The 23,247-nt window shown below is 42.5% G+C and overlaps 1 protein-coding gene across 1 annotated transcript; it reads right to left on the minus strand.

Annotated features, from left to right (window-relative positions):
• Positions 1–562: 562 nt before the first annotated feature.
• Positions 563–21,514, minus strand: COPS3 (COP9 signalosome subunit 3). Its single transcript, XM_080922238.1, has 12 exons — positions 21,362–21,514; positions 19,194–19,323; positions 15,854–15,966; positions 15,708–15,757; positions 13,586–13,678; positions 11,773–11,952; positions 10,218–10,358; positions 8,207–8,380; positions 5,266–5,352; positions 2,712–2,825; positions 1,161–1,241; positions 563–864 (listed from the first exon to the last, which is right to left on the minus strand). Exons 1-12 carry the CDS (start codon positions 21,414–21,416, stop codon positions 811–813), a joined length of 1,272 nt encoding a protein of 423 aa, XP_080778364.1. The 5' UTR covers positions 21,417–21,514; the 3' UTR covers positions 563–810.
• Positions 21,515–23,247: the final 1,733 nt, after the last annotated feature.

Below are 23,247 nucleotides of genomic sequence, written 5' to 3' on the forward strand. Positions count from 1 at the left end.
CCCACTTGTCTTTGCTGCAGTTGCAGAACACAGCAATGTCCAGCCTTGTACATGGGTACATGGGAGTCAAGCTTAAGTCCTTATGCTGGCTCTCACCCTTTGGGCCATCCCCGCCCAGCACCAAAGTTAATGCACTTTAATCTGACCACACTTCACCAATGTCCCTACTGTAGAGCTAGCCAGCTCAGTGACTTCTGGTCCCAAGCATAATGGGGCTAGGAACAAAATCTAAAAATCTCTGCAAAGTCAGAGTTTTCAATGCCAGTTTGACCTATACAGTGAATTCTAGGATAGCCAGGGCTATACAGAGAAACCCTGTCTCGAAGAACCAAAATAGAAAGAAAATTAGAAAAGGAAGAAAGCCTCAAGATGACAGAAACTATGCACATCAGGGAAGAGCCAACAGCGCCTCACACTTTACAACCACCACAGCAGAAGATGCTAGTACATTAGTGTAGACCCCCGTCTCCCAGCCAACCATTTCTAGTCACAATAAAATGAATCATTAAAACCTTTGCAGAAAGGAAAAAAAGTGGGAGAACACACATTCACATTCAAGGGATTAAAACAAAAAGGTAACTTTAATGCAATACCAATAATCTGAGGATAAATAAATCCACAACAGACTCTAAAGTAGGATTTTCTTTCTTTCTTTGCAGAGAATGGTTTTCTGAAAGCAATAGGACTGAAGATGTTAAAACTGAATTTCTGAATGTCCAGGAGGAACCGGCATGGAACCAGCATGGTACTTCCTGCTGCCTTGTTCATCCTCACCAGGCCGAGGCTGTTACCTCAGGATCGAAGTTAGTTTCAAGAGTAACTGGAGGGTTTGTTTCCTGAGTCATCTTCTTGTGAACCCATGCTCTGTGAAGGAGAAAGTAAAGTGTCATGTTTGTGATCAACTCTATCAACTGGACTCTTGTGAAAGCAGCACGCCAGCTACCCAGTACTTCAGGAAAGCTGCCACAGAATAACCTCAGACAATGTGGCATTCCCTAAGCATACTTAAAGGCAGTGCCTGAACATATTTTAAAAGGTATTTCTATGAATTTATGGGTACTGGTTTTCAAAAACTTTGCATTTAACAAATGAAACCAGGTTCTTGTGCCTGATATAATGTCCTTCCTCCTCCACCCATTTCAAATGAGAACCCTGTTTACCTTTTGAACAAACTGGGGGTTCACTGTAATCTCCTGGTCCATGGCCTTCAGTCGCTCATCCAGTTCTATGCATTTTAGCATCTGTGCAAGAGCCATAACCATGGTTAGCAATACCCTTTGGTCACCCACATCTGTAACTGAATACTGAGGGTGGGGAGGTTAGGAACGTAGTCACTGATCTAAAACCCCTTGGCTAAGGGGTTATGAAGTCAAAAATATTTGGATTCAAGAGTAAATACATGAGCCAGGAGGTAGTGGCACACACCTGTAATCCCAGCACTCGAAGAGCTACATGTGTATCTCTAATCTACACTGAAAAATCTTGCCTCACCCACCCTGTAACCCAAAACAAACAAAAAAGGGGATTTTGTGTACTGCATAATACCCCAGAGTTGAAACAATGCGGACAGTCAATCCCATTAGCTCTCCCCTCTGACACAGACACGCAGATGCAAACACAGCACGTGGAGGACAGGCGAAAACTTGAAGGCGTCAGGCTCCCTCTTTCCACCATGGAGGTTCCAAGAACTGAACTCAGGTCCTCAGGCCTGGCAGCACATGCTTTACCCACTGAGCCATTTTCCCAGTCCCCTACTAAGGCATCACTTTAGGTGACATTTCGATATCCACAAATTATAAAAAAGGAGTAATAATAAAGTTTTACTTTTTTCCAAACCACAAGAAAGTAATGTAGGGAATGCATTCTATATTACCATGAGTTATTTTCTTAGGATTCCTGGGATTTAAAACAAACATGTATGAGTACTTAAAGGGCACCAAATGAACCATGTGTGTGCAGTACCTGGAGAAGTCAGAAGAGGGCATCAGATCCCCCAGAACTAGGCTTACAGATGGTTGTGAGCTGCCTTATGTGTGCTGGCAACTAAACCCCAGAACCTCTGGATGAGCAGCCAGTGTTTTTAACTGCTGAGCCACCTCTCCAGCCCTATCCTGGGCATTTTGCTGTTGGTTCTGGTGTTTTTACTGGTCTTGCTACCTTGAGCTGGCCTCGGATTCAATCATATGCCTCCCAAGCACCAGGCTCGAACCAACAAGCAACCACACATAGCTTTTTGTTTATTTCACATGACTACATTTATTTCTTTCCTTCAAAGTAAGAAACATACTGTCTAGATGAACCAGCTCATTCCCAGAACCCAAAGCAACACACACACAGGCTGTGGGCTATTTGCTCACACAGCAGCCCCCTAGATGCCCAGGACATCGGTGCTGCTGACATGGGAGGTGCCTTCTGCTCTTCCACCTGGACACGCACAGAAACAGGTCCACACACTGGCAGTTGTAAATCACAGGTAAAATACAAGATCCTTTGAATGGTTTTGGAGTTAAAAGTAGGTTTTGGTAATCTACTTGGGAAATCTAATCTCCCATTTAGTTTAGCCACCCAATCAATGTAGAAGAGTTTACAGCAGACCCTTCGGTGTTCAGGTTGGGAACTACTGATAAACAGGCTATCCTGGCGCACCAGAGCATTTCAAAACAGCATCGCAATCACCTGTCAAAGATGCCCAAACCAAGCAATATGCTTACCTCTTGATCAATGTTATGAAGCATGGCTGGGTTATTATATTTTTCAGGATTATCATGAAAACTGACCATACCATCCTTCTGGTTAATACTTGCAAAAATTTCTCCATCTTCTATCTAAAAACAAAAAGAAAAAAATAGAAAGATGGGAAACCATGAAAATTTAGACCAAAGGCCCCAAAACAATGCCTAAGTCTTGTTGTGGTGGGCAGACATACCTCAAACTTGTGACCCTTCTGCCTCAGACACTGAGATCTGGAATTACAGGCCTGGCTACTTGAAAAACAAAATGAGGGTAACCCACTGAACTAGAGTTACAGATGGCTGTGAGCCACCATGTGCGTAATAGGACTCAAACCTAGGTCCTTTGCAAGAGCAAGTCCTTTTAATCTCTGAGCCATCTCTCCAGCTCAATTACATATAAATTTTAAGTGTTATCTATTTATCCAGTGTTTCCTAAATGCTACATGCTATGCATTATTATAGATGCCAAGTAGTCAAAAGCGCCACTCACACACAAAACCTTCAAGCTTCATGCTCCCGATCGCTAGGATTGCAAAAGCCACTCTGCCCAGATTTTGCAGTGTGACTAATGTTTGGCCCACTTGTGAGCAATGGAACTGAACTACCTAAAATGGCTGTTTCTTGTCTCAGAAGGGAGAGTAAACAGTGTTAATGAGATAGCAGCTCCAACCCAAAGCATGCAAGTTAGAATTCAGAGTTCTCTCACCATGCATGTCATTGCAGACTCAAACTATATCTGGACCACGGTTCACCATAACAGCCCTTCTTGTAACAACCAGAATAGAAACCAACTCAATGGCCATATAGTTAGGATAGAAAGATACACTGTAACACTAATCTGAAAATGCACCACCTACAAATATATCTATATTCATGGATCTTAAAAAGCATGCTTTGTACACCATTTATATAAAGCTCAAAATAAACATAACTAAACAAGCTGCTGACAGTCAGGCTATCACTGAACCCTCTTGCTAGGTGGTGGAAGCAAATACATTTTTGCCTCCTCAAGGATGTCGGCATCTTTTGAAAATGTGTGTGGTGGGGGTTGATGCAATGGTTCAGAGACTAAGAGAACTGTCTGTTCTTCCAGAAAACCCAGGTTTAATACCCAGCAACCACACGATGACTCACAATGATATAACTCCAATCCAAGGGGACTCAAGTCCTCATCTGGCTTCCAGGGGCATTGCATGTACACAGATATACATGCAGGCAAAGCATCCACATACAAGTTTAATAATGTAAAAAGAAAGACAATGTGTGTAATGGGATGCCTAGTAAGTACCTTATGCACATTACCTAGTGAAGTGGTAGCTTAGGAACCTTGCCTCACCAAGCACACCAGGGGCTGGTGTGCTGCTAAGTCTTCCTTTTAAAGGTTGACTTTTGTCTATGTCTGTGTAAGTGTGTGCATGTGTGCTCAGGTACCCTCAGGAGCCAGCTAGTGACAGGCAGTATGAGGTGCCAAACACGTTTTGAGAACTGAACTCAGATCTTAACCACTGGGTAAGAGCTCTAGCCCTAAGCCTCTATGCTCTCAGCTGGTGTCAGTGAGCTCATCCCGAACTCTGCCAGTGCTGCTCCACAGGGAAGTTCACAACTTGACTCAGAATTAAGTCAACAACATCAGAGCACAGTGGTTCAGGTACAATTTGGGGGTGGGGTGGGTTGGGGAGGGAAGACTTTCTTGATGTTGAGGGTTGTTTCAGCATCCATACCTGAGTAGTAGAAAGATCCCATCACAGATCAACATAACAGCACTACTTTATGCTTTGCTTATGTGAAATATTTTAGGGATATTTCAAGTGAATTAAATATACTAAGTAAACTACATACAACTGTGCTGTATATCACACAAGTACGTTTAACTGTTTGAGTGTCCTCTAGACGTCCCTGTGACTGAGAGCTTTATCTATAAGGTGGAACTATTTCTAGAGAAGACATTAGGAGGTGAGGCCATTGGGAGGATACTGGGTGTATCTCTGAAGAGAACTGTGGGACCCCCGTCTTTCTCTTCTGGTTTGCTCCTATGAATGTTCCTTTCATGATGTGCCACCCTCACCAAAGGCTAGACCAATAAGACCACCCCATAATGGACCTAAAATGTGAGCTGAATGATCCTTTTCTCTTTTTTATAAAGTTACAAGTCTCATACACTTCCATGTAGCAATGCAGCCATGCCTGAAAAAATCTAACTGTAAGGAAATAGACCAAAATGTCAACAGTGATTGACACTGAATATTTACTTTTTAAAAACGTCTTATTTGGAGCTGGAGGGATGGCTTAGTGGTTAAGAGCACTGACTATTCTTCCAGAGGTCCTTAGTTCAATTCCCAGCAACCACATGGTGGCTCACAACTATCTGTAATGGGATCTGACACCCTCTTCTGGTGTGTCTGAAGACAGCAACACTATACTCATACATAAATAAATCTTAAAAAAACAAAAGACAAAAACAACTCTTTTCTCAAATGAACACCGCTTTTATAAAAATAAAAAAAATTACTACTTAATTTTAAACTACACTTACCATGTGTAGAACATATTTTTCTGCCTCCTGGGGTCCAGATAACTGCACACGACTTGCCATATCTTGTAATGATAGTGTTAAAAAGGTCTGAAAGTCAGAAGTAAATTAATCACATGTAGAAATGAAAAACAGGTATGAGCTGAATGTGTTCAGCATTCTGTCCATTGCTACATAAAATAAGATTTTCTTTCATGAAAATGACCTGCTGCTAACAAGACGGTTCACGGAGTACAAGGGCTGGCAGCCAGTCTGACAACCCAAGCTCAATCCCTGCGCACTAATGGTGGAGGGAGACAACTGGTTCCCACATACTGTTCTCTGCTTTACACAGAGGTACTCAGGCACACACAAACACACACAGCATTTTCATAAGTAAGAAACAGATCTAAGTTCAGAAGTCAGAAGATCAAGGGCTATTTAAGTGTTGAAAAGGAAACCAAAAGCACATTCATCATAGAGAAAATGCTCATTCTAACATCATTAGGAAAATGTAAGTAAAACTATACAAAGACTCCATCTCCACTGGGGCTAGTGAGAGAGTGGTTGCAATTAAGTATCTGTGACATAGGCTGAGGTTGCCGTGGAAAAGAGGTTCAGGACACACTAAGGAAATAGATGAGAACAGCATGATGATTACAAATGACTATCTTCCCAAACACACACAGAAGAGACAAGAGAGGAATCTAAAATCCAATGTCCAGCCAGACATGGTTGAATGCACCTTTAATCCCATCACTTGGGAGGATGAGACAGACGGATCTCTGTGAGTTCAAGGCTAGCCTGGCTTGATAGGCAAGTTCTAGGCCATAAAGGGTTACACAGTGAGACTTTGTCTCAAAAAATAACCAACCAACTAATGTCCAGAAAGTAATGACAGAAAGTAACCCCTCTACAATGGATGAGGCAATAAAACTCCCAACTCAACAGCCCCTGTACCTAGCCACTTAGAGACAGAGATCCCATCCCAAACATTAATACACAGTTTATTTGCTGAGGCTTCTATCAACAACTTGTTTCTGATTTGCTAGTTAGGAAGAGGCTTCATGTGGCTAGAACCTTCTTTCTCTTCTGCTACTATCACTCTGGCACTAGGACCTGATGTTGGCCAAGTGTAGCTATCACCAGGAGAGACTTACCCATTGGGTGAAACACTGCCCTGCATACCTCACTTTATGGTGGTCTTCTCTAGATGCCCTCAACAGTGCTCATAAGCTCTGCATGTTCTGATGTGCCATGAGCTGACGTATGCAGGCCCTGGACACAATGAATAAGCCGCTTCCTCAGCTCTGGCCACATCACTTTAGCACCCTGTTTATTTGTTCAAATTCTTCTTCCTTAAAACTTCTATTTTTTATAATTTTATTTTTCCATTTGTGTGCTTATTTTGTTCTAGATTATCCTATCCTATCTAAACTACAAAGCACATGCCAGCTGGAAAGTACAAGCTGGTAACTATTTGAAAATACTCAACTATGGCTGATGATTTTCATAGCAATGCCTGCATACATTAGATTGACTTCTTTGCTTTGAGACAGTATCTCATTACGTAGCCCTGGCTAGCCTGGAACTCTATGTATACTAGGCTGGCCTTGAACTCAGAGATCTGTTTACCTCTCTGTATTTCAAGTGCTGGGATCAAAGGCATATGCTACCATATCCAACCACATTAGATTTCTAAAGTTGATTTGTCTAGCCGACAGGTTACGCTTGGTATGGACCTTTTCTGAGTTGCTTTTCTTTGTCTCATTCTTCATTTTCCTTATAAACTGACTTCTTACTAATTCTTTGCTGGCTTCTTTTTGAGTCAGGAAGCTGTTCCTTATTCTTTCTAGAGTCTAGACTATTGGGAGGGACTCCTCCTGTTGGTCAGTGAGAGTTCCCTGTCCTCTCTCCTCCTGCAGACCCCATGTTTTCGACGGCCTGTCCATTTCCATCCACACAACCCCCTCCTCTGCTTCTTTAGCATCCACCACCACTTCCTGCCGTCAGACGACACCATGATTTCACTCCTACATTCCCTACACCAGCTCTGATAATGTGAACAGAAGCCTGGGAACGGGCTCCTAATCACCTCACCAGCTGTCACTGCCAGGCCACAAGCAGCCACTTTACCCAAAAGTCAAATGCTACACAAGCTTTCTTAGTAAATTCCTGTTACCTGCAGCAAACACTTTTTAAACAAGGGCTTTTAACTTATATGTTTCATTTCACAGTTCAAACACTTAATAAAATGCATATTTCTTTTCTTTTTCCTTGAGTCAGAGTCTTATAACACTGCTTGGACTAGCCTTAAGAAATCCTCCTGCATCTGCACTCCCAGTGGCTAGGACTACGTGCACATGCCAGCAGACCCAGCAGGCACTGCTATCAGAAACCCTGAACATAAAAATGAAGAGCAGGACATGGTGACACAGACCTGTAACTCTTAGCACTCTAGACACTAAGGCAGGAGGAGCGAGAGTTTAAGGTCCACTTGGGCAACATAGGAAGATCCTGTGTAAATAAAAACTCCCTTACCTCCTACAACTTAAGTACACGTGGCTTGTCTAGCTCTGGCCTACATGGTAATGTCCGTCTTATGTCTACGCAGACATCAGCACAGCCTGAGAGTTCCAGACCAGAGATCACTAGCCACCCAGCACTCCCACTTGGAACTGGTCACCCTCCAGGGCTGCCTCTCTGCCTCCCAGTGCAGCCGTATCGCCTACCTTTCTTCCTCTTCACCTGCTCCTCTTCTCAAATACCCTGCTCTAGCCCTGAAAAGACCAAAAGGTATCAATCAAACTCTTTCTAAGAACCCAGCTGCAACAGATTCTCTCTTAGTGTAGAAACCCTGCCACATTTTATCCTGTACCTGCTTCCTCTGTGCTCAAGAGGAAAAGAAAGGGACACACCAGGTCCAAGAAGAGCCAGAGCAGCCCCTGGGGCAGCACGTGCTCACCTTTGTCAGCCTCTGAATGTTCTTCTTATACAGAGACGACAGGCACTGCTTCACCAGGCCCATGTTGTTATCTCGAGTGAAGGTCTCACTGTGCTTGTTCACCAGGTTCCGGAGCTCGGACGGGTTGTTGGTTGAATAAACTTGTGCTAACTCATGGTAAGCGTTGCTGAGAGGCTAAATGATTAAGGTAAGAAAAAAATCAGAGCAGTAGATTTTCAGAGAATACACTGCACATTATCATAAAGCTACACTTTACGCAATACAAATGCCTAGTTTTCAAGACCAAGGACAGGAATTCAGTATGGAGTAATTTATTAAAAATAAAAATAATTTAGTGAAGACACACATCTTTGGTTTTTTTTTTTTTTTTTTTTTTTTTGGTACTGGTAAGTTAAATGAGAAAAATGAGGGCAAAATCTTCATTATTGCTAAGTGCCCCTTGCCACACCACACATCCCTACCAGGTACAATAGGAGAATCTGCTATTTCCTTCAGGATCTGAACACAGAGCCAAAGGACTGAAAGGTCTGGAGCACTGCCATTAGGCAGAAACGGATTCAAACGCACTCGTCTTCACTAGTCTTTTCCTAACAACCACATGACTGAAGCTTACTAACTCTTAGGAGCAGTGCCTGCCCTATGCAGACACTCAATCTGCAAAGGCTCTCCTCCTACAGCAAGTCTGCTGTCTGCTCAGGGACACAAGAACTCAGTAGCATTCTATGGTGTTCCAAGTATGGCTGCCCTAAATGGATCCCACCCATCACTTTTCCACAGGGCACTTTTAGCTGTCTTCCCCCTCACGAGGGGACAAGGCAGTACAGAGTCTTGAAAGCCACAAAGAACTCTCAGGCAAAGTGCAGGTGACCATCTGTCAACAAACATGACACAAGACTTACATTCCTATAGTGCTGATGGCCTTTTTGTCTCTTTTCTTGAGACAGGTCTCTCTGTGGAGCACCAGCTATCCTGGAACTCAAGCTAATGGAGATCTGCCTGCCTCTGCCTCCTTAGTTCTACAGTTAAAGATGAGCACCACTGCACATGGGTCTTAACATTGAGTTTTATGATAGTTACATTATTATGATAACTCTTTGCAACTGCTCAACTTAAAGAGAAAAGTCTTGATCATAAGATAATGTCCCCACAGTGTGCTATGCCCCAGCCAACATTTATTACCCAAATACCAGAGGTCCATCATTTCCCATGAGACAGCTTTTTTCTTTGTAGCCCTGGCTGTCCTAAAATTTGCTCTGTAGACTAGGCTGGCCTTAAACTCAGATTTGCCTGCCTCTGCCTCCCTAGTGCTGCTGCTGCTGCTACCACCACTGCTGGCCGCCACCACCACCACCACCATCACCTGGCTCCATCCACTTGTTTTTGACATGGAATGTCTCACCAGGACCTGGGATTCACCTAAGGTCAGTGAAGCCCAGGATCCAGTTGTCTTCACCTCGCTCAACTTTTCACATGGGTTCTAGGAATCAAACTCAAGCAAGTACTTATCAACTACAATATCTCCCCAGACCTCTCTATATGCACTTAAAAACAACAACAACAACAAATCTCATTTTGTTTTTTAAATGTGGTCTCAAAGTTTGGCTGCCAGGGGGAACGAGTTAAGTAGAACTTAAGACAGCCCAACATTTGAGTAAGTTCAAGTTCAATCAAATCACAACTGTTTACAGTATTTTGACTAAATAAAGAAATAAAACCTATATCCCCAGCCCCTGCAAGAGCTTAAACACCTTAGTCTGGAAACGGGCTTCTGAGAACTACTACTACCAGCAAGGGAAACAGAATGTACACGGACTAGAACAGAGCTACTACAGATTCTGACCAACCCACACTTCTGGACGCCCCTCAGATAATCCATACACATTTGCTAATCAGAAGTTTCTGGGAGAGATAAGTCACCATAAAATAAAATTACAAGACTGTATTGTCACAATGTCTTTTCATACAAATTAATACAGAATGTAAGAAAATTAGCTTTATTTTAAAAACTTACCTTAATAAATCTACCCACAATTTGAGAGGTGTATTTAGGCAGCTGTTGTACTTTCCCAAGTAATATCAAAGACACTAAAATATACTTTTTATATGACTCCAACATGATATGGCTGACGGCCATGGCAGGAGTGGTTATAGCCTGAGGAAGAGAAGTCGGAGAGTGAAGATTCGGCCAGCATAGCAGGAATGTCAGCTGACCACACGCATCACTGCAACTGTAAAACAACAGGACTTAAATGTCCACTGCTATTGAGATGCACTACATCTATTTATTTACAGTGTGTGTGCACCAGTGTATACACCAGTGAATAACTGGAGTCAAAGAACACACGTGTGGGAGTGCTGTCTCTTTCATTATGTGGGTTTCTAGGATTAAAAAGTAAAAACTGTGTGTGTGTTGTATGTGTGTGTGTATACAGTCTCCACAACAACAAATTATGCAGCCAAGTTTCCTGCAGTTAGGGAAACCGTACAGGTCAGCCTATTCTAGCTGCAATGAAGAAGCTGTTCCCTGGGAAAACCAGTGGTTATGTCTCCCCTGCCGGGTAGCATATAACACTTACTGGATAGGCCATGGCTGCCCTGGAACTTAAGAACCTACTGAGCTCCTGAGCATGTCAACATTTGAGGCTTGTGGCAGCTTTACTGAAATATAACTCGTAGTACAAAATTTTCACCTCTAAAGTATGGAACTCGGTGGCTTCCACCACACTGTCATCATTACCTACTCCACAACATCTCATCCCTCAGGAAGAAACCTCCAGAACAAGCCGTCATTTTTTACTTTGTTCACAGAACCTCAGGATTATACTCTATTTCCTGCCTTTGCATTGTCTGTTCTGACCCTGGTATAAAAGGCATCATAAAGACGTGATTTGTTGTGTTTGACTCCTTTACCTTAACAAGTGCTCCAATCCTGACGTCAGCACACCCCCAACATGGCAGAAAATGACCTGTCCATTCATTCTTCAGGCGATGATTATTCTGGGTTATTCCTACTTTTTGGTTCTTCATGTTTTTATGTAGACAGTGTTTTTTTTATTTCTCTTGAATATATATTTTAGGAGTAAAATAGCTAGGCCACATGCTTAATATTGAAGTTGTTTTTGTGTTTGTTTTTTGGGGTTGGTATCCAACCCAGGACCCTGAACAAATAAGGTAAACACTTTTCACTAAACTGTATCCCCAAATCTTGAGTTTTATCTTTTTTTAAAAAAGATTTATTTATTTTATTTATGTGAGTATACTGTAGCTGTTTTCAGTCACACAAGAGGGCATCAGATCCCATTATAGATGGTTGTGAGCCACCATGTGGTTGCTGGGAATTGAACTCAGGACCTCTGGAAGAGCAGTCAGTGTTCTTAACCGCTAAGCCATCTCTCCAGCCCTTGAGTTTTATCTTAACCATCAAACTCTTTTCCAATGTGACTGTCATTTTGCAACCCTATGTACAATTATGAGGGCTCTGCCTGTCTTCTGACCTTAGCTCTCCTAGTATGTGTAAGTCAGTAACACCAGGTGACTGAACCACACAACTTTAGAAAACTGCTTACCTGCTCATAGAAGTACAGTGCTCTCTCAAAGTTCTTCAGGCCCGTGTAGATCATCCCTCCATAGTAATAGTAGCACAGGAAGTGCTTTGCATCATAGGCTCCATTCTCTTTACAGATATCCATCATATCCACATCAAGATATGGAAGGGCAGGTTTAAAGCACTTCGCCAGTAAACAAAGCTATAAGAAAATTTGTATTGAATCACTATACATTTCACTATGGCAGGTTTTAGGGAAAAAATCAGATGTCAAAATTTTAAGATAATACTGTTTTGCTTCACAAATGATTAATAACAAACATCAACACATTATTTCATCTAGAATAAGAGCATTTCCTGATGGCTACGGTCACTCACATCTACTGAAGCACGTTGCTGCGATTCAAGACCAGCCCGGGCTACAGAGTAAGATCCTACTAAGAAAGGGATAAAAACTAACACTAAGGCAGAGCCAACGACAGATGAACTGAAAACCACAACTCCACAGATACAGTGCAGTATCCACCCAGCACACATGAGTTTCTGGGTAAGTAAGCAAGTGTCCACTTTCAATTCACTGGATTAGTGAAACAACAACACCTTTAGTTCCACAGATGGGAGGCTGACTGACACAGGCTGACTCTGCATTCTAGGCCAGCTTTATTTTCAGAGCCAGTTTTAGAACAGTCAGGGCTACACAAACACACAAAGAGATCCTCTCTTAGGGGAAAAAAAAAAAAGCAAAACCAAAAAGTAAAAACAAAAATAAAAATCAGACAAGGATGGTTAGATCAAAAGTGAAGAAATTTATTTTAATTAATTCTTTCTCAGGTTAATATATAAAAAAGTGTGCAAGTACAAAAAGCAAGCACACAAGTGTGTATCTAAACCACGGTAACAGTGGAGATGTCTGCAGAATCACCCAATAGCCCATTTTAAAATATTAGGCATTATGGCAGTGATCAGGATGTAAAGCGAATAAAAAAACAAAACAGGTATAACCAGGCTTTTTATACTGTATGCACACTGTTAATCCCAGCACTGAGAGTTTGAAGCCAGACTGGTCTATCTAAATGAGTTCTAGGACTGCTAGGATTTATGTAGAAAGGCAGTATCTCAAACGAACAAACAGAATTAATGAAGTAAAATAAAGTATATGCTATCACTGTCATAAGAGCACTTTGAAGGATGAATGATGTAAGAAAAAGGAAAAGACGTCCAAGGTAGTCCACAGCAGGAAACACTCCAGCATAGCTCCAGTCTGACCTACAGAAAACGGTGTAGTGTAATAATAGATCAGGTTCACCTCCAAGATATGCATTATACAGAAGAAAGTAAGATACAGGGAAAGTCAGAGATTATTGGGATTTGTGGGCTTTAGGAAAAAAAGAAAAGGGGTCTGTGTGTTTGTGTGTAGCTGCTTGTATGTGCAAAGTATCTGGAGAATAAATGCACAAGAAAGAACCAACACGGGTGTTCTCTGAAGAGAACCACCTCTTGCAACAGTGAAGGGGACACCATCACACATCTCATCACTTCTGGGCAGTCTTTTGAACTTTGAATTATTTAATATAAGATAAGTGAAAATGTTTTAAGACATAAAATGTTGCCTGTGTTTTTACTCTTAAGTACCATACTTTATTTAACAGAAAATGACTTAAATTTCAAAAATAAAATAAAATAAAATAAAAAATGACCATGACCATGATGAGGCTCCTTTTGTAACCCCACGCTACACATCTCAGCCTCTACGGCACCTCCCCCACTACCCTGCTGAACAAGCCCATGAGCAGTCTCACAGCTCTGAGCTCGAGTCCCATACTTCCGCTTCGTACCTGGCAGAGATCGGCATGTACTGAGGTCAGCTGGTTTGTGTTCATCTGCATCTTGTCTATGGCTTGCTTAAGGATGCCAATTCCTCGAAGGGGCTGTCAGAAATGACATCTCTTTCAGATAAGTTCTCAAAGTTGGCAGCACATTGGATCTTATGTTGTCACTTACAAATAAAAAACAACACTAATTGATAGGTTCCTTACATAGCAATAAGCTTTCCATACTATGTCAGGAAATATCTGTGTCTACTCAGTCACAATGTTTTAATGTTTCCTGGAATACTTGATAATTTCAGTATCATACTCTAAATAATAAACTGGACTGCTTTCTTGAGGCTAGAGAGACGGCTCAGTTGGTGGAGTGCTTGCCATCTAAGTACCAGGAGCTGAGTTCAGTCCCCGGAACCCATGTAAAGCAGATGTGGCAGTGTGCACCCAGCATTCCAGGACTGAAAAGCCAGAGGCAGAGGATCTCTCCGGCTTGCTGGCTACTGGGTCTAGACAACCAAAGACTTCCAGGTTTGTCAGAGACTGCCTCAAAAACAAGGCAAAGAGTAAATGAAAACGACACCCAATGTCAGCCTGTGACCTCCACATACACTGCATGTGCACACACATGCATACATATGTATAAGACTAGAGTACTTTTCTAATCATTAAACAAAGAGAATTTTTCTGCAACATTTACCACAAATTAGTGCTGTAGCTTAGAAGCTAGGTTTGTGGATAATGGTGCTGGCATGTTTTTACAGGTGAGTATTAGCCCTAAAGAGTAAATAGCCACTGAATCTCTAACCACATATCATAAACAAACTGTTTCCTGATTATAAATTATAAACAGAAGATGAAGCTATAAAATACCCACAGAACTTTATAGCTTTTTCTTCTTTTGGGAATGGGTTCTCTGAGAAAGTTTTTCTGCGTAGGCTTGGCTGTTCTAGAACTCACTCTGTAGACCAGGCTAGCCTCCAACTCATAGAGATCCACCTGCCTCTGTCTCTGAAGTGCTGGAATTAAAGGTGTGTACCACCAACACTTGGCTGACAGCTTTTTCAATAAGAGGCTGGTAAAAGCTCTCCTCTCAATACTCAGGAAGAGACATAGTCTCCCCCATCCTCCAAGACACGGTATCATGAAGCCCAGTTTAATCTTGAACTAGACATGTAGCCAAAGATGACCTTGAACTCATATACCTCCTGGTATATGATATATATATGGGTTCTGCATGTATGCCTATGAGAGCCTAATGCCCTCAGCCAGTACTCTTAATCACTGAACCATTTCTTTAGCCCCACAGCTTTTACCAAGTTATTTAGCTAAGAATACAGAGGCTCCTCCTGCTTTTAGCCTCCTTCCTTTCACTTTCCAATCAAAAAGAAACACACAAACTATAATTTGCGTCAGCATCACCAAAGGAAAGTCTAAGAACCTTTCCAGCTGACAAAGAACTAAAGAGAAACATCAGCGTATCCACCGACACTCTAGGTCTGCTTTCTACAGAGAACATCAATCATCTGCTTGGCCACATCTTGCCAGTCTGTGATTTCACGGAGCATTATCTCAACATCCATTCCCAGATGCTGGCCATCTTCACTGTGCTTTACACAAGAATGTAAGCAGCACCCACTGAGTATTTAGGACAAGGAGGACATATCTACAATCGACTTTCCAACCGTGTGGGAGGGAAGAAACACTAACACTGGGAGAATCTAAGCAAGAGCACATAGATACCATCATATGACCCTTTCAGTGTTCTATAAGGTGAAATCATCATAATTAAAAGCTAAAAGGAAAAAACAAACAAAAAAGCATCATTATACCACAAGAACACAAGAAAATTTTTTATTTTTCTTCTTCTTCCAGTGCTGGGCATGGAACCAAATACTTCATACATACCCAGCAACTGCTCTACCCGAGCCGTATCTCCAGCCCAGACTTGCAGCTTCAAAACAACCATTGCTACCAGTCACCTCCTGGGGGCCTCACATGTAGCCAAAGGCTGCTCTCAAGGAAGCACACATACTTAGGTATCAGGATGCTGAGAACTGAACTTAGCCTTTTCTAGACTAGTTTGTCAGTCAAACACGCACTGTAACAAAACTTGAATAACTTGAATATTTCTTACCTGTTTTCTTTCCACAAGTGCATTTGTTAGCTGATGGCAAAGCCCAGCAACTAGATGAAAAAATAACAAAAACAATAACAATATATTGAAAACATAAACAATGCAAAGGAAGACACATTCAGAAAGAGGAAATAAAACTAGCTCACATGTATCTGTTGCGTAGCGAATGTGCTCCCCATTACAAGTGCTGATGAAAAGCTGGACCTGGGAGAACAGTGTCTCGAAGTCAGGAACACTGGGCATTGAAAACTTTACAAACCTGGAACGGGGAGAGAAGAGTCAGTAACCTCATGTCTCACACGGTAAACAATACGAACTTAAGCCTCACATCCATCCTCCTGTGACAGGAACTCCCACAGGGCTGGAGGGATGGCTCAGTGGTTAAGAGCACTTGTTGCTCTTGAAGAAGACCAGGGTTCAAGTCCCAGGACCTATATGGTGGTTCTAACTATAACTTTATTTTTTAGGGAGCTCTGATGCAGTATTTTGATCTCCACCAGAACCAAGTAGGCATGTGGTACACATACATACAGACATACATATATACATACAGCCAAAACACTCATACACAATAAAAAAAAATATCTTTTAAACAAGTATTAGAGCCTACCAAATATTCCTGGTCTTTTTTTTTTCTTTTTTCTTTTCTTTTTCCCTTTACAGTACAAAACAAAGACATATGTAGAGGTTAAGGAAAATATGCTTGAAAGAGGACAACACTCAGAATAAAAAACTTCTTTGGTTCTTGAGACAGAGTCTCTTTACATAGCCCTGTGTGTCCTAGAACTCACTAATATAGACCAGGCTAGCCTGGAATGTACAAAGACCCCGCTTGCCTCTGCCTCCCAAATTTTCCCCTTCACATTTCCCTTCCTCCTCTCTCTCCCTCTCCCCATACCCCTCCCCTCTCTCTCCCTCTTCTTCTAGCCCCAGTGTGGTCAGGACATTTATTTAGTTAAGAATCAGTTGCTTAGGGCTGGTGAAGTTCTCACCAGATAAAGTCATTTGCAGTCAAGCCAGACAACCTGAGTTTGGTCCCCAAGAGTAACACGTTGGAAGGAAACCAATTCTAGAAAGTTGTCCTTTAAGGTCTCTGCATAAGGGACATATATGCAACTCCATTTACAAACAAAATAAACATTTTTTTAATCTACAAATTTTTGATACATTATTGTCTATCAAAACAAACATTTTTAAAAAAGAAGAATCTGTTGCTTTGCTGTTTGGAATAGAATGCACTCAAATAAGGCCAAGAGAGTGGGGTGTGGTGGGAGGCTACGGCAGCACCTTGGTTTCAAGATGCTACCTCGAATACTGAAGGAACTATCTGACGGACAAAACAAGAGAGGGGCAGATGTAACAGGGAGCACAAAGATGACCCATCCAGACAGTGCCACCAGCTCCCATGAGACATTTTCAGGGGCTTGTGGAGAATCTCAGGAGGAAAAGCTACCACCACTTGAACACTGCAAACGTGACCTCTTCAATCAGTAACTACTGAAATTAGTTCCATCTTTTAGTTTACCTACTTTCTTCTATCTACACCAGCAGTTCTCAACTGGTGGGCGTCCACCCTTTGTCAAATCTGTCTCCAAAAATACTACGACTCATAACAGTAGCAAAATTACAGTTATGAAGTAGCTGAAATATGAAATATTATAATATAAAAATATTATAGTTGGGGTCACTACACCATGAGGACCTGTATTAAATGTTGTGACATCAAGAAGGTTGAGGACTACTGACCTACACAGCACTACTTAATGTCACTTTTCATTTTGTAATTACAAAGATGTGCCAGAAACAATTTCACAACCATCAACAAAGTGTTGTGATTTACACTGAAAGAAGCATCAGTGCAGGGCTCCACATCCTGTAAGTGAAAGAGCATGGATCTAAACGAGGCTTCAGACACAAGCTCTGGGTTCTTTCCATACGATAGCTGCATATAACTAACACACAATGGTAAGACACTGCATAGTAGCGAATGTTTTCATGGTTGCAGGCATTCCCATTAGGAAGGCTAAGGCAGGAAGATGGTGAATCCAGGACTGGCCTGTGTTGAATACTGAAACCCTGTCTCAGAAGGGAAAAAAGAAAAGCTTTCTGACTAGGGGGCTGGCTCAAAGGGTAAAGGTGCTTGTGGCCAAGGTTGACGACTTGAGATTGATCCCTGAAACCCACATGGTAGGAAAGAACCAATTCCCACAAGTTGTCTCTGACCTCTGCAAGTGGACGTAGACACAAACAAATACATATAAAAAGTATGTTCTCACATATATCTCATGTGACATATATGTATATAATAAACTACACACACTATCTGCTCTTTCATATCAGTAAGAAAAAAAATAGACTTTTGTCTCAGAACTCCTAGTTTGACTAGGGCCAGATATCTGTTATTTTGAATGTCATGACAGCATACCCATTTACATGCTCCACACTACTACAGGGAAACATATCCTTCGAGACATTGTTACAACAAACTCCAGTTACAGTAGACTTGAGACTCTGTGCCAGGCTGTAAGCAGCTACATCACTAAGGATAGTTCACCATACCCTACTCTATTACTCTACATATTTACTTTCAAAGTTAGAAAACACAGCCAAGCCTCTGGATCACATGAACACAATATTGAGAAGAATGCAAATTATAATGCCTAGCTATTTTTTAAAAGAAATTTCCAAGGAGCAAGATGGTTCAGAGATTAACAACATTGCTGTTCTTGCAAAGGACCTTAGTTCAGTTCCCAGCACCCATGTAGGTGGCTCACAGCTGCCTTTAAGTTCAGCTCCTCTTCTTTCCTCTAAGGGCTCCCCTACAACATAAATGTATAAATTAAAAAAAACAAAACAAAACAAAACAAAAAAACTTTAAATCAGCCCGATTCACAACCAGAGACTACTGATTCAGGACTACACGGAGAAACGCTATCTTAAAAAACAACAACAAAAATTTTTTAAATTTCAAATCTATACATACACACATACAATGGTCAAAATGGTAAAATTGGAAGCTGGAACATTCACTCTGCAGTTAACAGAACTTGTTCCTCTTGCAGAGCCTGGATCGGGACCCAGTACTCATATGGTGGCTCACAACCACCCATAACCCCAGTTTCAGGGGAATCCAACACCCTCTTCTGACTTTTGTGCACACCAGAAATGCATGTGGTACACATGGATACATGCAAGCAAAATACGCCTACACATAAAAATCAATAAAACTTTCAAAAACATGATAAAACTGGTGTCAGGTGCAGTTGTGCACATCTTTAATGCCAGCACTCAGCAGAGGCAGGTGATTCTCTCTCCGGTCAGCCAGGAGGGCCATGGCTACAGAGAGATCCTGTCTCCAAACAAAAGACATGGAACTGAAAATATAATAATAAGCAACAATTTTCTGGAACACACACACACACACACACACACACACACAGACTATAACAAGCACAAACCTATAAAAGAAAAAGAAATGTCCCTTACAGAACGGCTAGGACACCCAGTGAGTGTTCTTGAACATCTAAAGCCCCAAGCACAGTGTCCAAGTGGGACAAGTTCTTCGCAAGGAGTTCTCCACTCTTGTTGATGAGTTCACAAAGCTGAGTCATTTGCCCTGCAAAACAGAACACTAGCATTCAGTTAGGGTAACTAATCAAACTAAAGAACTCTAACCAGACTTCCTGTCTTACTCCAAGACTAGGATAGGAACAAATAACTTGCCCCTGCCTCAAAACCAGTCAGTGGAAACACTAGACCTCCCAATTCCCTCTGGTCCCCGGAAAGCACCTGCAGTTTCTAAAGCCAGAAGTCTACTTACCACTGTCACAGTCTTTCTCATAACCAAACAGGACTTAAGAAATGCCCTAAGTTCCTCAGCCCACTCCTTTCCCTTTCTTGTCTTAATTTCTTAATTCGGAACATTATCACTTCTTGTATGGACTGCTTGGGATATCTGCTAAATGGTATGTATCTTTATTCCAAATCCCACTTCATATTATGCAAACTCAAATTACACCAAAGGCTTTAAGAAATCCGAACACTCGAGATCAGTTTCCAGAGCCAACTTAATAGGTGGATTCTAGTTGTCTAGCCATGCCTTTTCCTAGCTCCCCACTGCACTCTTCAGTAATGCACGCTCTCCTTTCTGTGCTTCTAGTCTTCACACTGACTCCCCTCCCTGCACTCATCAACTTAGGCCTTCTCTCTGCCCGCACCATACTCTGTGCCCCATGACTGACCATGTGACTAGCCACACAGATGACACTGATGTGTACACTATTAAGCAGCTTTCTGCTATTTAATGATGGCCTCAGATTCCTTTTCAGTTCACAAAAAGTACATATACTTTCCTTTCCACAGCTACATAGGAATCCATGTGTATGTACTACTGAACTGTAACTTTAATTTTGTGTCCGCACCTATATGTGGGTATGTACATGTAAGTGAAGGTGCCCAAGGAGACTGAAGAGGATGCTGAGTTTTGGATCCCTTGAAGCTGGTGCTACCAGTGGTTGGGTGTCCACTAACAATGCTAGGAACTGAACTCAGGTGCTCTGAAATAGTATATGCTGAGAGCTGTTCTCCAGCCCCACCTAATTAACTTATTTAAAGATGAAGTCTTATTATTTAGTGCTGGCTGGCCTTGAACTCAAGAGATCCACTTACCTCTGCCTCCAGAGTTATGGGATTAAAGGAGCGCACTACGATGCTCACTCTAACTAATCCTGCTTGTATGGTATGGTATGATTTATGTAAGAAAAAAAAATCACTCACAGGTATGTAACTGTGCTGTGAGCTTAAGTCTATTATTAATAAGAAAAACGAGAATTGCTATTTTATTTCGCATGGTTGCATCATTTAAACCTTACAAGAGTCAGGTGGACAACTCCCCGGCCACACCTCATACCTCTTTTTGACAAATGGGAGAAATGAGCCTAACCTCACGGAATTTCCAGATGTCAAAAGCATTTTTACATGTTTTCTCCACTAAATTCCTGTAACTCTATTAGGGAGAGATCACATTCTCCTGGCTCAAGATTATGTGAGTTCAAGTGAGAAGATGTATGGGCCAGACGATATGTAAATTAAGGGGGGAATAAAGCAACAACTATACGCCCTAGAAATGGAGTCCCACTACTGAAAGCTCCCTTAGAGCTCAGTACGACTAAAATAGGGGTGGAGGATTCCAAGCGTGCGCTGCTGGCCAGCCAAGACTCAAGCCTCCGAGCCAAGGAGCCTAGAAAAGATTCCATCCCCTCCCCTCCAGCCGCTAGAGAGGCCTGGTCACAGGGGGTGGCTAGACCGGCAGGACGGATAGGACGCTAAACCAATCACCGAAAACCAGTCATGGCCAAGGGACCAATGGACGCTCCGGAATGCTCCTAGCGGAAATCACGCCCCCAAACTGTCAAGAGGCGCACCGTGGCTGGGGCCCTGAACGGGGGTGGGGCGTGGGGAAGGGGGAGGGGAAGGAAAGTCTCCAGGGCCCGAGACAGGGGAAGGCCAAGGCAGGGACTACGGCGTCCGACAGCATGAGGAGTGCTGCTCACTAGCCTAAGTAGGTCCAAGAGAAGAGGCTAGAGCTGAGGGCGGTCCCAAATTCCGCACCGGCGCCAGGGCATAGCGGCCCAGCCCTGCGGTCCAGGCCTCACCTTGAGCTGAGAGCTGTCGGACACTGTTCACAAACTGCTCCAGAGCAGACGCCATGTTTCCCCGCTGGTGGCCCAAGCAACAGAGGTAGCTCGCGCGGGAAAAGGCCGCCGCTCTAGGAGGAGGGGCCCGGCGACCCACTAAAGCCTGGAGGGTGGTTGTGTCACTTCCGCCGGCCAAGCGCCGCGAGATCTTACCTGGCTGGGGCCCCTCCTGTCTCCATGGAAACAGTTCCGCTAGTTGCCGGAAGTTAGTTCCCCTCCTTAGCCTTTCTGATCTTATGAAACCTCTTCTCACGTTAAATGGAAATAAGAAAGGAAGGAACAATAATACTGAAGCACAAAATTTTGGTGCCCAGTTTTGCTAAAAATGGTTAGACACTTTTTAAAACCTAGCTACATACTTTCGACACGGCTTCATTGCCACTTCGGGAAGGTACATGTCAATGGAGAACCATACCTTCTTCCAGAACCAAAAGAAATTACTCCTTTTAGAGGATGGGAACTCATAAGGAACTCATTTTATAAGTTCCCGAGGAATGGTGGCTTTTATCTAACTACCAGAAATACTTCTGTATATGAAGTTGTGCTCATTTCTGGACACACATTGCCTGAGACCTAACAGTTTAGGACTTGAAAGTTTCCCAAATCAAAAGTATAACATTAGGAAGATTTTTTAATTCTCCTAAAACTGAAAATTAAACCCCAAGAAATTCCCCGGGTTTCCAGCCTCTTCAGGTCTAGACTATCTTTTATCTGTGAGTAACAGTTAAACTCAGGTTAAACTTTCCGCAAACTCCCTCTGCACATCATCTAAGACTAAGGGGTCCTGATAGGTGCTGAACACTTTAGGTTCCTGCTTGGTTTCTAGTTTTATAGCAGAGACCAGGGAAAGGTTACTTTGTAGCACTTCATAAAATGAATTAAAGCCCTCATGAAATGAAGTTTTAGAGTGAGACTGAGTCTTTTGAAACACAACAAGGGCTTTAGGGTGTTAGTGTTACAGATTCCAGGGACAAGTTTTCCCTAATGCAAGTGTTGCAGCTCTGAGGTGGAAATCCCAATGCATGTGTTGCAGATGGATAAAGGCTTCTCTAATGGAAGTATTACGCTCTGAGGGGAGAGGTTTCCCCTATGTAAGTGTTATAGCTGAAGGAAAAGTTATCTTGGAGCTAACGAAAACACAACAAACCTCACTCAAGAGATTGGGAAAGACACAAGAGGGTGCTGCCTCTGATCTGTGAGAAGCAACAGGAAACTGGTCAGGAGATAGGCTTATACAGAGTTTCTTGGGGAAGGAGTTTTCCAGGGTGCAGATTTCCAGGGTGAGGATTGGTGAGATTTCAAGCCAAGCTCAAAGACTTGGGAGATTTTGTGCTCAGGGATTGATAAGTTTTGAGGCTGAGGAATTGGTGGGTTCTGGTGGGTTTTCAAGTCTGGAAGTTGGCTTGGATCTTTTACCTTACATAGGGTCTTGGTTATACCCGGGATAAAAATCAATTTTGTGGCCATTCTTCCATGTCAAGTCTTCTGGATGGAGGACTGTTATGTAACAAAGCTTTCCCTGGGGAGATGCTGTACACACATGTACTTACCCCAGATAAGGAGTCTACAACAGGGCTGGAGAGATGGCTCAGTTGTTAAGAGCACTGACTGTTCTTCCAGAGGTCCTGAGTTCAATTCCCAGCAACAACATTGTGATTCACAACCATCTGTAATGGGATCTGATAACCTCGTCTGGTGTGTCTGAAGGCAGCAACTGTACTCATAAATAAAATACACAAATCTTTAAAGGGGGGGGGGTCCACAGCAGACCAAAAGAATGGACACCACCAAAGTCCAACTTGGTTGAACCAATGAGCTTTACTGGTGTTATTTATAAAAGTATA

Source organism: Micromys minutus (assembly GCF_963924665.1).
Source record: "Micromys minutus genome assembly, chromosome: 10".
Classification (NCBI taxonomy): domain Eukaryota; kingdom Metazoa; phylum Chordata; class Mammalia; order Rodentia; family Muridae; genus Micromys; species Micromys minutus.

Excerpts from the sequence above, each read along its gene's own strand:
- COPS3 (XM_080922238.1), bottom strand. The coding sequence starts at position 21,416 with ATGGCGTCTGCTCTGGAGCAGTTTGTGAACAGTGTCCGACAGCTCTCA. Across the intron at positions 13,679-15,707 it reads CACTTGTGGAAAGAAAACAG|CCCCTTCGAGGAATTGGCAT; the intron begins GTAAGAAATATT and ends CATTTCTGACAG. Across the intron at positions 5,353-8,206 it reads ACATTCAGAGGCTGACAAAG|ACCTTTTTAACACTATCATT; the intron begins GTGAGCACGTGC and ends TCTGACTTTCAG.